At 44.4% G+C, this 13,539-nt stretch overlaps 2 protein-coding genes across 2 annotated transcripts; both read left to right on the top strand.

Moving 5' to 3' along the window:
• The first annotated feature begins 226 nt into the window (after positions 1 to 226).
• On the top strand, positions 227 to 8,692 carry TFAM (transcription factor A, mitochondrial). The gene is made up of 7 exons (XM_074924438.1): positions 227 to 327; positions 479 to 609; positions 2,327 to 2,397; positions 4,191 to 4,340; positions 5,784 to 5,879; positions 6,897 to 6,953; positions 7,948 to 8,692. The coding sequence occupies exons 1-7, from the start codon at positions 260 to 262 to the stop codon at positions 8,164 to 8,166; spliced, it is 792 nt and encodes a 263-aa protein (XP_074780539.1). The 5' UTR covers positions 227 to 259; the 3' UTR covers positions 8,167 to 8,692.
• Positions 8,693 to 9,527: 835 nt separating this feature from the next.
• DNAJC9 (DnaJ heat shock protein family (Hsp40) member C9) lies at positions 9,528 to 13,427 on the top strand. The gene is made up of 5 exons (XM_074924316.1): positions 9,528 to 9,733; positions 9,838 to 9,978; positions 10,953 to 11,207; positions 11,940 to 12,023; positions 12,768 to 13,427. The coding sequence occupies exons 1-5, from the start codon at positions 9,554 to 9,556 to the stop codon at positions 12,885 to 12,887; spliced, it is 780 nt and encodes a 259-aa protein (XP_074780417.1). The 5' UTR covers positions 9,528 to 9,553; the 3' UTR covers positions 12,888 to 13,427.
• Positions 13,428 to 13,539: the final 112 nt, after the last annotated feature.

Consider the following 13,539-nt stretch of genomic DNA (forward strand, 5'->3'; position numbering starts at 1 on the left):
AGCAGCGTCCGTACCTCTCTGAAGGGCGGGGGGGGGGCGGCCGGGCCGGGCCGCCGCGGGGTCACCTTGGCCCGGGCCTCCTCGCGACGGCGGCGGGGCGGAGCTTCCGGGGCTCGTCCCGCCCCCTGCGACGTCATCGCGGCGCGCAGCCAATCCGGCTCGCCTGGCGGCGCGGAGGCCGGCGCGCGGCGGGCGCTGTCCCAGGGGGCCGTGCGGCGGGCGCGCGGCCCCAGCGCGCGCAGGCGTGGCGGGCGCAGGCATGGCGGCGGCGGTGGCGCTGCTGGGCCGCGCCGCGGGCCTCGTCACCGGCGTGCGGCGGCTCCTCGGGTGCGGGCGGGAGCGGGGGCGCTGGGCCGGGGGGGCGGGCCGGGGGGCGCCCCCTCCTCGGCGGGATGGGGCCCTCGAGCGCCTGTGCGCTGAGCAGCCTCGCGGGGCGAGTCGGGCGCCGCGGCGGTAATGGTGGTGCCGTTGTCTACAGGGGCTCCGGCGTCGGCTCGGCGAAGAGCCTCTGCAGGGGGATCAGCTCGGACGAGCGCCCGAAGCGGCCTCTAACGGCCTATTTTCGTTTCCTGAAAGAAAACTTTTCTGATTTTAGGCAAAAAAATCCAGGTACGAGGTCTGAACGGCATCAGGTACGAGAGGGCTCGCGGTTGGCTTTGTTTTGCTTTTAGAAATACGGAGCCTTAACACGTCGAGGGTGTCAGGAGTCTTGCTGCAAAGCTGCCGTCACTCCAGATACATACGGTGATTTCACTTCAGAATGCGTGATTTAAAAAGAAAACCGAACAAAGTGTTTCTTCGTAAAACTAAACGTCATAAAGTACGTTACCGTGATTTCAGGAGACCAAAACCCTCCTGTCACCCGTAGCGTACCGAAGGTAGAGTCAGTATTGCCGTATTTACTGCCCGTGCGTGTATTAGCTTAGTCTTCTACACATAACTTCAAAATGAACATTTGTGCAACTTCAGAAACGTTTGAAGAAAGAGCTCGCCTGGACGGTACAGGTTAACAATGATTTGTGCCTTTCAGTTATTTTTAAATCTATGTATTTTAAGTACACTATTGCTGTATATGATTTAGTTTTGATACTTAATAACTTAAAAGCTGCATGTACTGGATTACCTCAACGTACATGGGTGAAAAAGTAATGGTTTTCTGTGAATACGTTTAATTTATTATCAGAAACTTCATTTGTAGGCACTGCAGTCACTCAAGTTCTTGCCAGAGAGCAGCAAAGTAGAAAGTTGCGTCCATTTTGAAAATACTGTTGAAATAAATGTGAAACTGTTTAAAGAACTATGCTCATATTGGGCAAGTCGTGGTAAATTTAAGTAGGGAAAACCATTTGATACCCTGTTTCGCTTAGTAGTTAAAGAGTTCAGCAGGCTGAAAGGTTGAGAACTGAACTTGCAGAGCTTATTGTAGCTAAAGTGACACAGTAGTGTTTTCCATGTATTTCCGGAATTTGAATAATTTGCAAGTAAATGTGCTGTATCTCGTATGCAACATTCGCATATGAGAATGTTGGGCTTGCTGGTTCCAACAGTGGTAACATTCAGAAATAACCTGAAAATTTATGTTTTCTTTTATCAATGGCAAAGCATTATCTTTTCAAAGGGGTTTTTTTTGTGTTTGGTTTTCTGTTTTTTGGGTTTTTTTCCCCCTTGGCAAATTCAGGTCTGTCAGGAAACCTCATCAAGTGACCATAGTGCAAGGGCCAGAGTTGAAGGCTGAAAACCAAAGCAGATTTAAGTCACTGCAATTTTGTTTGTGGGATAAGGAAATTACTTTTTCTTTAACCTTAATACTGTTGAATAATACTGGAAATAAAGGACATTATTAAAATAAAAATCAGGCATACGTGCTATATCAAGTGGATAAGGTCACACTGTACTTGATTTGAAGAACTCAGCAGGCTGGTTTTGCCAAAAACCTGAGAATTGGAAATTTTACTTTTAGTTTCTTCCCCAGCCCCCTCTAAATTCAGACCATCCTGAATTGTTTACAAAAGGATCCAACCTAAAACAAAACAAAAGAAAAAAAAAAAAGAAACTTGTGGAGTGGTAATAGTTGTCTGTCTTGAAATGGTGCTTCAGTTTTATAACTGCATGTTTCATGTGAGTTTGAACCAAGAGCAGGGACTCTTCCCCTCCCCAGTGTTACAGTTCCCTTTAACTGCCACAGAAAGTTACCTTTATTAAAGGAGGAAAATATATTTGTACATGAAGAAGATACTAGTGACAGCTTTCCTTGGGAAAAATTGAAGAACCTTACCGATACACAATAGTGATCTTTATTTTCTTGCTTTCTAATTTTAATGTACAGAAATGAGCAGTGTGGACCTGATGAAAAAAATAGCAGGTGCTTGGAAGGTATTACCAGTATCACAGAAGCATGTAAGTTTGCATCTTTGCCCTATGTACTTTGAACTCTATAGAGTCCTAGTGGTTGGTCTACTTGGTTTGGTGTCCTCTGTGTTTTTTTGTTTTGTGTTGTGTTTTTTTTTGTTGTTCATTGTGGGGTTTTTTTTTAAACAATAATGAAAGCATTTGCATACAAAGATTCAGACAAAAACAATTCTGAAGAGGACTGGGAACTTTGAAGTATTCAGGGGATGGTGATACTTTGATACTTCTACACATGACCTTGGGTTTAGTATTTTTAATCTGTTGCTAGAGAAGCAGATGTGACAGATCTCACTCTATGTGGCTGTAGGGCTGGAAACCAATATTTCTTTTTGATTGGTAATTGTATCTCTGTGCGTATTACATGTATAATGACATAGGTATTGTAAAGCTGTTCTGCTCTCATATGCATAAGTTAGGTGAAACCTCAGTTAATTTTGATGAAAGTACCAACTTTTTTTTCCTCTGGATTAGATAGTAACCAGAGACATAATTTACAGGTAACTTTCTTTAATCATAGACTGGTTAGTGTTTAAATGGACTTTAAAGATCATCCAGTTCCAGCCCCCTGCCACAGGTCAGGACACCTTCCACCAGCCCAGGTTGCCCAAAGCCCCGTCCAACCTGGCCTTGAGCCCTGCCAGGGAGGGGGCAGCCACAGCTGCTCTGGGCAACCTGTGCCAGGGCCTCACCCCCCTCACAGGGAAGAATTTCTTCCTCATATCTTATCTAAATCCGCCCTCTTTCAGTTTAAACCCGTTACCCCTCATCCTATCCCTACACCCCTGATCCAGAGTCCCTCCCCCCTTCCCTGCAGCCCCTTTCAGCCCTGGGAGGCCGCTCTAAGGTCTCCCCGCAGCCTTCTCTGCTCCAGCTGAACCCCCCAGCTCGCTCAGCCTGTCCTCACAGGGGGGGCTCCAGCTTCATGGCCTCCTCTGGCCCTGCTCGAGCAGGTCCGTGCCCTTTAAGTTTTATCTAACTTACTTTTTGTCATAGGTAGTGAAATTTATTTTAAGAGCGGCAATTTCAAGGGATAATGTAAAGCAACTCTATGAATTGCTAATCATTGCTGAATATAAGTGCCATTTGTAGCAAAGTAATGATTGTTCCTCCTTGATTGCAGTTAGATTCAGTTATGAACTGATTGCAGTTTTCTAGCTAGAGTTTGTTCAAGATTCAATAAATATTTGTTCAATAGCATTGAAGTGCTGTTACATCGTGTCTGGACTTCTGGCTCTATGTCCTTTAGTATAAAATACGCATTTTCATTTGTATGTCTGAAATGGAGACTAGGATAGTGATTTTCCAGGTCTACCTGGATGCTTGGTAGCCTGGCTCAGCTCTTCTTGGTGCTCTGGTACAAGCCATGATTTTATGGTACTTCTGTACCTGGTGTTGCCTGGTGTAGGAATGTGTTTGGTGACTGAAGCACTTGTGTGCTGCAGTGGGTACATGCACTTTGAGAGTAACCCTGTCAGCCAAGCTTCAGCTTGACCTCCTTGTACGAAAGATTGTTACTGCTTTGAGCTGCACCTGAAGATTTATCCAATGTTATCAGATTAACTGATTTGTGGGAAGAGCCCAGATTTTTAATCTGAGTTCTTCTTAATCCATTCTGCTAATTAAACAGATTGGAAATTGCTACTTTACTTAAAAAATCTTATGTTCCAGAGTAGTCTGTAATATTTTTTTTAGTGGTAGGTTAGAAGTGTTAGCTTGTTTAACAGTCATGTGCTTCTGACTGAAAGCATCAGTTTTAATGTTGGTGAGCGATTCTGTTGTAGGTTTATGTGGAAGCTACAAAGACAGACTGGCAAAGGTATGAAAAGCAGTTGGCCACATACAAAGCACAGCTAACTCCAGCCCAGGCTGAGGCTTTGAGAGAAGAAAAGAGAAGACAACAGGCAAGAAGAAGATTGAGCAAGACAAGAAAAGTAAGTATTTTGAAGTTCTGAGGTTGTTTTCTCTCAAGGAACCTGAAGTCTGTTTGTCTAGTGCACAGAGCAGAAGTGAGACATGTCAAGAAATACAAAAGCAAGTCTCTGAATAAAAATAAAAAATCCGACACAAACTCAAAGTAAAACAAAACCCAAACCCCTCTGGAATAAAATAGTTGCTGATGTTTAGCAATTATTTTAGTGGTTTTTCTGTCTTTGAAGACCAGAACTAGCACATGTCTTTGTGCTCACAGGTAGCTTCTCTATGCTTTTTTTCTTCCTATTCCTAAAGCTGCCGGAGGAATGATAGGTTATAAAAGACATTTGAAGCAGCACTTTGGTTGGGAAGACATCCGGCTTTTCACAAAGGCCTTGTATCTGTTACTGCAGTGGCCCCTACAAGGGAGTAGCTGCTTGAAACAGCCTTTTTTCCTTCATTTCTTTGGATACTACCACGTTGCTACCTGTGTAGCTGCTGACACGTTGAATCATGCCTGCACAGAGGCATGTCCATCAGTGTCCTTTATTGACGTACTCATACAGATTGTCTTCTGTATTCCCTTTTAGATGGTTTATATACAAATCCTGAGAGACAAAACCATCTGTAGAGGTACAATATTATGGTCTGTCCAGTGGCAGAATCAGTCAGAGGAGTTACTGCTTGTTCATTTCTGCAAATTAAACTGCTGGTGTGACTTTGCCCTGATAGGCAGAAGAAATTAATTTGGTTTAAAAGACCCCTGCTTAGAGGAAGTTTTTAATCCAAGTGATTCTGCTGATCCTTTTTAGAGTATGGCACCACAAGGAATTTAACTGGCATACCTAATACCTAAGCAGATGTTAATTTGCAGCACCCAGGCTGCAGTAGGAGTGTCTTAGGGCTGGAGAAAACAAGTGTGATTGCATCCATAACTTGCTGTACTTTCCCTCTCTCACCATCATCCCTGTAGGCAACTGCGTTCTGATAGCAGAAACCTAGTTCTGTTTCCCTGGAAATCTGCTGGTTCTGTTCCACCTTCTCGCCTCCCACAGAGTTGGGTATCGGCCCTCCACTCTGCAAATACACAGCATTTCACACCAGAAACCAAAGCCTTGCGAAGATAATAGAAAACCTGTCATCATTACTTTCTTGCTGATTGGAATTTAGTAACACTCATTGGTTTGTGGAAGACTTAGCTGAAGTAGGAATCAGTTCAAAATGCCTTTTTTTTTTAAATAATGTCTGTGAAACTTCAGGTTGTTAGCTTTTCTTAATTTAATTTAGCACAAGTCCTGACAGGTGGTGAGAGCACCTTGACATACAGTCCGGTTTACAGAATAAAACACCAAAAAATGAATTTGAGTCTGATTTTTATATAAAATATAAAGACAAATGGTAAGTTTAGTTTTGGAAAAAGGCATGCTTGGCGGATTGAATAACTTTTCTTCTCTTTTTTAAAGGAATTGGCTGTGCTCGGAAAACCTAAAAGACCTCGTACCGCCTTTAACATTTTTGTGGCAGAACACTTTAGAGAAAGTGAGGGAATTTCACCTGTGGTAAGTCAGGAAAGATTGTTCTTTAAAACAGATCTATTGTGTTCAGAAAATCTGTTTTAGATTCTGTCATTTTCAAAGAAACTTCAGTAGTTCAGTATCTGGATTTTGCTTTGCTTAGGTTAATTTTTTTTTTTTAGGCCGTGGTGATCTGGCTATACTGCCGGTGGCACGTCAGTTTATAAACTGCTGTGGGGTATACAGACTTAAAATATTTGTGCTGGTTTTTTGCACTTCGGTGTTACAGACTTCATCTGTTCCTTCCATAAGGAGAGAATTTTATTTATTTTTGTTTTGGTGCGGAAATAGGTTGTTTTTTCAAATGGCTGTGATGGTCTGCTGCTGTTTCTGTAGCAGTGGTTATTGTACCTCCTGTAGCAGGGTTGATGTTATCAAACGTGCAAGTTTCTCAGCAAAGTCACAAGTTCTGCACTGACCTTTGGGGTGTTTCAAGCTACACTGGTGGATTACCACCCCTGAAGACCTCCCCTGCGTGCCTAATATGTCCCTTACTCTGTGTATTTAGTCAGTAAATCAGGATGGCAGAAATAGTTCGCTCCTGGGTTTTCTGTGTGCAAGGCAAGCACCTCCAGTCAGCTGAGACCTGGGGTGACACACGTGGCAAAATAGTCCTGAAGTGGTACAGCGTTTCCTGCAAACACAGTTAATACTGCTGTGGACTGGGCTTAAGTTAGGGCTTAGTTTAAATGAAACCAATGTGAGACATCGTGTTGCTATAAATGAGCTCAGCTCTTCTGTCTGCCTGCTTTTGTAGCACGCTAAGTAACTTAAACTGCTTCATGCTTTATTGTCTGGAAATGTGGCTTGAGCAATGCCCAGCAACTTGTTGAACTGTATCATTTACCTACATTAAGATGGTGGAGTATTAATTCCGTATGACTTTCTGCTTTTCACCTTGGTTTGTACTTGGCTTTACTAGTGTGGCATTCATCTGTAACCCTCTGTGCTCAGTCTGTGGTTAAAATAATCCTAATGTATTGTGTATTCTGTATCCTGTAGGGAAAGTTGAAGCAGTTGTTTGATGGCTGGCAAAAACTGTCCAACTCTCAAAAGCAGGTATGTCAGTGGGTTTTGGTGAGGCTCCCATCTAATGGGAAAATGACAAACATGAGTCAAAATTAATAAATACATACAGAATCTTGAACTTGGTTGCTCAAAATATAATACTGAGGACAATACCTGATCTGACTTACGTCTTGAAAAAGATTGTCATTACTTTTTTCCCAATAGTGACCACTTTCACAGTGTTGATGAAATGTGAGTCAGTGGGATAGAATGGAAGTTGTGTGTGCCAGGAAATGGATGCTGAGTGGCATCTAGGGAGGAAGGTGGAAAAATTTGCAACAATTTGGGGTTTTTTTCTAATAATATATTTTTAAATGCCAGCATACTAATTTCCTGCTTGTGGAAAGACTTTGGACAGGTAAAAGCAACAGAAATCTCCAATTGATGTGCATATAGTAATTTATAAACTTTGGTTGTCTTGGGGATCCTTTTTTGCCAGCTTTCTCAGTGTATTGAAATACAAACCTACAGATAGGTGTATGAAAATTGGAGGGGTGCTATACTGAAATTTAACCCAAACCTCCAGATTTTCAAGTATTCTTGTACCTTACTGTCCCACCTCCTGAATGCCCTTCTTCCATCTTGTTTTGAATGTGTTCCTAGAACATGCACTGGGTTCATGTTTTTTCTGCAGAAAAATAGTTTGGAATAATAGTTCTGCAGAAATATCTTTTCCTGTTCTTTACATAAGCCAGCTTTCATAAACTAGTAAAATAAAAAGCCTGAGCTGTTAGTAGTGATACTGAATACATTTCTTCTTCAGGAATGGGCCAGCTGTTGACATAACTTTAATTCAATGCTAAGGTTTCATATTTTTGTGCAAGTTGGGTGGTTTTTAAATTTTCTGGGAGTGAAAGTGAACACCTGGGATGTGCACTGCACGGGTCTTGTAGTAAGTCACCTTTGTATCAAAGGGGAGGATGTGACATGGCAGGTGTCCTGACAGAGCCCCTTCCCTAACTGTTGGTACCCCATTTTCTTCCAGCCTTACCTGCAGCTTGCTGAAGATGATAAGGTTCGATACGAGAATGAAATGACATTGTGGGAAACAAAAATGATTGAACTGGGACGTGAAGACCTGATACGTTCCAAAAAGAAAAAGCCAAAAAAGAAAACTGTTGAGACTGTGAAGCAAGCTGAAACAGCCAAAGCTTCCTCACGTGAAGACAAGGCACAGTTGCAATTGGAAAAATCAGAAGAATAAAATGGTTAAGTATTTTATATTTAATGCCCTTCGGTTGTCATGTCTTTATCCTGCTGTGTTAATGCTGCAGTCTGCATTAGCACTGAAATTTGGAAAGCCCATTGAAGAAATAGAAGCAGTGGTCAGGTAAGAGAGGATGCAGTGTCTCTCAGAACTGACAGAAATAATCATTGCAGGGGTAGCCTCAACTGTACAACAATAACCGGTTAATGAAGCTGTGAATACTTACACTGACATTAGCAGAGCTCTCCAGTAATGGTAGATAACAGCTAGCTTTTATAAGATATTTTTTATGAAAGCAAGAATATTCTACAATGTTACCAACTACATGATGTAAATAAGAGCTGAAATCTGAGTTAATGCTGTGTTTTATTCCCTCCATGGTCTTGGCAGTGAAATGTTCTACATTTCAACAAAAGGCACAAGAAACGTAAAATACTTTGATGTATCTGTCTTTTTGTACGTATCAATCAGTGTATTACACTTACATTGCATTTCATTAAAGACCATATGAGTTTTTTATAAACATATCTTTACTGGACTTTTATTCCATGGTTTTGTTTGGATACATGCAAACACTTTTGCTTTCCTGTTGTCACATTCAGGACAGCCTGGAAGGAAAAGAAAATGTGTGAGCTGTTAGAACTCTTGCGTTTTGATGTAATAAACACAGGTATTTTGAAGAGCTGCTTGTTTTTTTCCTGGGGTGTCTCTGTCTTGGTGAAAGTCTCACAGGTATTTTGGAGGATCTGCATTTTTAGAGGGCAGGCAAGCTTTTTCAGCGGTTGGTGGATTCTGTCTGGCTTGCGTTTACCACTGGGAAGTGGAAAGCCACATATAAGTCGCTTGCCTTTTTTTTTTTTTCTTTTTTTTTTCCCCTTTACTGTGCTGAGGGTACCCGTATCTGAGAGCTCCGGGCTTGCCTCTTCGCAGAGCACAGTTCAGAGGCGGGAGGCTCTTGCTCCGAAGTAGGCTCGCTGAGAGGGAGCCGGCTGCGGCCAAACCCTCCTGCGCGGGGGAGCCCGGGCCGGGTACAGCCGCGCTGCTGCCGCCATCCGCCGGCTCCTGCCTCGTTCCCGCGCAGCTGCTCGGGTGAATGCCGCCTCCCGCCGCCGCCTCCCGCCGCCGCCTCCCGCCGCCGCCTCCCGCCGCCGCCTCCCGCCGCCGCCTCCCGCCGCCGCCTCCCGCCGCCGCCTCCCGCCGCCGCCTCCCGCCGCCGCCTCCCGCCGCCGCCTCCCGCCGCCGCCTCCCGCCGCCGCCTCCCGCCGCCGCCTCCCGCCGCCGCCTCCCGCCGCCGCCTCCCGCCGCCGCCTCCCTGCGCACGCGCCTGCCCGCGCCCCGCCAAGTCTCGCGAGCGGCGGGCGGGCGGCGCGGTGGTGCCGGCGCGATGGGGCTGCTGGAGCAGTGCGAGGCCGCCTTCGGCTCCCGGGACCTCTACGGCGTCCTGGGCGTCCGCCCGCAGGCCTCGCCCGCCGAGATCCGCCGCGGTTACCACCGCGCCTCGCTCCGCCTGCACCCCGACCGCGCCGAGCCCCAGCACAAGGAGGAGGCGACGCGGCGGTTCCAGGTGAGGGAGGGCGGCGGCCCCTGCCGGGCGGGCGGGCCCGTCCTGCCGCCGAGGGGCCGCCCCGTCGCTGAGCGGCCGTCCCGCCCGCTGCCGTGTCCCCGCAGGTCCTGGGCCAGGCGTACGCCGTGCTGAGCGACGCGGAGCAGCGCGCCCTGTACGATGAGCGGGGCGCGGTGGACGAGGAGGGCGCGGCGCTGAGGGGCGAGCGGGACTGGCAGGAGTACTGGCGGCTGCTCTTCAAGAAGGTGAGCGGGGAGAGCGCTGAGCGATGTGGGGGCGTGGGGAAGGGCCAGTGTGAGGTTAAGGGTGGACTGGAGGAGCTTCAGGGGCTTTCCCAACCTTGATGATTCTGAGAGCCGGGCCGGGGACACCCCCTCCGGGTGATGCAAGGAAATGATCACCTGCTTTGCAATTTATTTACTTATAGCAACTTATAATGATTTCTGAATATTGCTTAATAACCCTGCTTGCCCTGACCGTTCTGTGGAAGCTTACCAAGGGCTACTGTGTTCATCAAAGCAAAGCAGTTTTCTGGAAACTTGCCATGAATTACTGTGTTCGGCAAAAATAAGAGACGTGTCCTTGGAAAGCAGATGGGTTCTAGCAAGTTTAGTCTTTATAATAGATAGATAGCCATGTACGGGTGGTAGAAATTAATAGACTGGTGCTTCTAGATAAGATAGAGGTGGTAAACCAGCAGGAACCACTCGTATTCAAGAAATTGGCTAAAAGAATCGGCGCATGCTCTGAGAAGTACAAGGTGAGGAGGACTGTGAGCCTTCCTCCAACAGACCCCCGGAGACACTCACCAGGAGGCAGCGCCCAGGCGCAGAGAGAACATGAACTGCTGACACCAGCCTCCAGAGCTAACCCAGCCTCGCTTATGCATATGGGTATTTGTGTTATGTAATCCAGTGAATGTGTATATCCACACTTTATAAGTTTTTGGTAAAATGTGCTGTTGGGGTGCAAGCTTTGTGGAGAAATCCCCTTGCACCCCAGCGCTGGAGTAAACATACCTGCTGTATGTAACTCTTGAGTTGTAGAGTGTGTTTCTGTGAATCACAGGGAAGGGGAGGCTCGCTGCTTCACAGCTGCAGTCGTGTCTCCCTTAAGAGCTTTGTATAAAACACTGTTTGAGGTTTTTTTAATGCCATCTCTTGAAATCCTTCTGGTGGATAAAGCCTGTAACTCAAGAAATGTCCCTTCTTTGCTTCAGATCACAGTAAAAGATATTGAAGAATTCGAAAAGAGTTATAAAGGTTCAGAAGAAGAGCTAGCTGATATTAAAGCAGCATACACGGATTTTGAAGGTGACATGGACAGAATAATGGAGTCTGTGCTGTGCGTGCACTATACAGATGAACCAAGAATACGGAAGATCATAGAAAAAGCTATTGATGCTGGAGAAGTCCCAGCCTATAAAAGTTTTGTACAAGAGCCTAAGCGGAAAATGATGGCAAGAAAAAGGCGGGTAGGTTACATCAATCAGGAGGGACCATAGGGAAGCATTTTTAATGATAAGCTTTTAATCTCCCTTGGTAGAAATAAATGGAACCATTCTTGCTACAAATGTTTGCCACAGGGTTGCTGGGTTACAGATCTTTCTTGGTATCTTTGACTTTCCTATTTGGTCACCTGTGTTCTCCACCCCCACCCCTTTAAATTGTTCTGAAATGGGTGTTGCCTATTTCTTTTATTTCATTATTATACACCATGGCTTATTACAGTTTAGCACGTCCCTGCATTTATTTACAAAGCTATGAGTTTCTGGAATTAAGAAGTGTACATGGTGGAAGTACATTATGCTTGCCTTCTGGTGAGCGTGAAATAACATCCTGGACTAAATGGACCTCTTCTCCAACCTGGGGTTTTTTGGATACTTTTTGGAAGGTGTTATATGCATGTCACAGTAACCTTTCTCTAAGTTAAAGAAAATGTAATAACTATTAAGACAGAAAGTATGGGTGGGGGGAACAGGGATGGGGCTAGACATCACGTTCAGCATTATAAACCAGCAAAAACTCATCCTGCACTACTAAAGCCAGAACAGCCTTTCTTTCACCAGTTTGTCATCTGCGGCCATTTGTGTTTCCTTGCAGCTGTTTGTATACAGATGACAAAAAAACCCCTGTTCGGTAACTATTATAAAACTTTGTCAAATAAGGTACAAAATACTTTTTTAAAAAATAGTTTGCTGTTTTAGGCAGAAAAAGAAGCTGAAGAGGCACAGAAGACTAAAGATGAACTGGGCCTTGGTGGAGAAGATGACTTGAAAGCACTGATTCAAGTAAGGCTTTTTGAATCTGTTTGAAGATGAGTATGTTACTGGCTTACAACTGTGTTTTCCCTGAGGCTCTTTGTATTTTGGATCCTTGCAACTCTTCTGAGTTCCTGAGGTTAAAACCTGACCTTAATGTTAACTATATGTACTTTACTTAAGAGTATAGTATGGATGTTATTGCCCGCATATTTTTAAAAATTAACAAGTTATTCTAATATCCTTGTGGCATACACAATCAAAATACTTCTACTTTTAGGTAGTTAGGGATTGTTAATGATTCTTCCCGTGGGATTCCATGAGGACATAGAAGCTGATAAGTCTTACTATTTTGCTTTTGTGTCTTGGGGACCGAGGAAAGAAACATACTGTTTAAATTCAGTTTTTCAGAATATTTTCTGTTTGTTCTTCTTGTCATCCAGTGGGCTTCCTAGAATGTTCACATTTTATCATTCCTGAAATCGGAGTAGAGTTTTGGGTCTAAACTTAGAAACTGCTTTGCTTTTCCTAGCCTTATGTTGTGAATTTTTATAGCCACTTTACCTCTGTCTTGGTACTTCAGGAAGTTAGGTAGAGCTTGAAGTATACAAGCAGACTTTTGCTTGACACTACTATACTTTTTATAGCTTGTATTCCCTGCTTAATATATTCCAGTATTTTACATAGTTATCTAACTTCAATGGAATAATCTGTCTTGGGAAGCAGTAAAAGTTTTGGGTTTGATTTTTTTTTTTTTTATTTCTCCTCCCCCAGAGCAGAAATAAAGATCGAAAAAAGGACATGGATGACTTTTTGGCCCAACTGGAAGCAAAATATGGGAAAAATGCTAAAAAAGGAGGAAAGAAGACTGCAGCCAAGAAGGGAAAGAAATAAAGACCTGTGTAGGCTGAAATACTTAGTATCACTTTGTATGGGAGCATGTAGATTTGGGAGAATTTCAGAGTTTTTCTGGGCTACTGTTTTGGAGTGTGTGTGCATCAGTTTGCTGGGGCTGGGAAGTATGAATGAGAAAGAAAAAGCATTCTGGTGCTACTGTTTAAAATCCTTCGGGTGCTCTTCAGCTAAGATCAAACAGATGCTTGACTAGAAGTTTTGTTGCAGTAGGGAAGCGCTGTAAGGTTTGGGATGGTGGCGAGTTCGTTAAACTCCTGTTGAAGCACCTTCCTTTAAACCCTTGATGGGTGTTGTACGGCTGGTGGTTACTCAGTGTAATCCCTCCCCTATGAGAGTCTTCAGTGCTGACTCCTCTCGTTTCGGAGTTGGAAACCTTACCTTTTTGCTATTCACACATTTCTTGTGTAACAAACATCCTGCTGTTTTTAAAGGTCTTTGAACTTCAGCTCAACTGGTTTTATAAAGATACTTTGGAAAATTGCAGATTTAATAAATGAATTTTTGCAGACTTCTGCGCTATGTTGCTTTCCCAGCCCTCTCTCTGTTTTCTAATGAGCTGTTCAAAACAAACTGATGTTGTTGACTTTTCTCACTGACTTAGGTAATACAGCAGCTGAAAATCAGGTGATAC

Source organism: Athene noctua, chromosome 21, assembly GCF_965140245.1.
Source record: "Athene noctua chromosome 21, bAthNoc1.hap1.1, whole genome shotgun sequence".
Classification (NCBI taxonomy): Eukaryota; Metazoa; Chordata; class Aves; order Strigiformes; family Strigidae; genus Athene; species Athene noctua.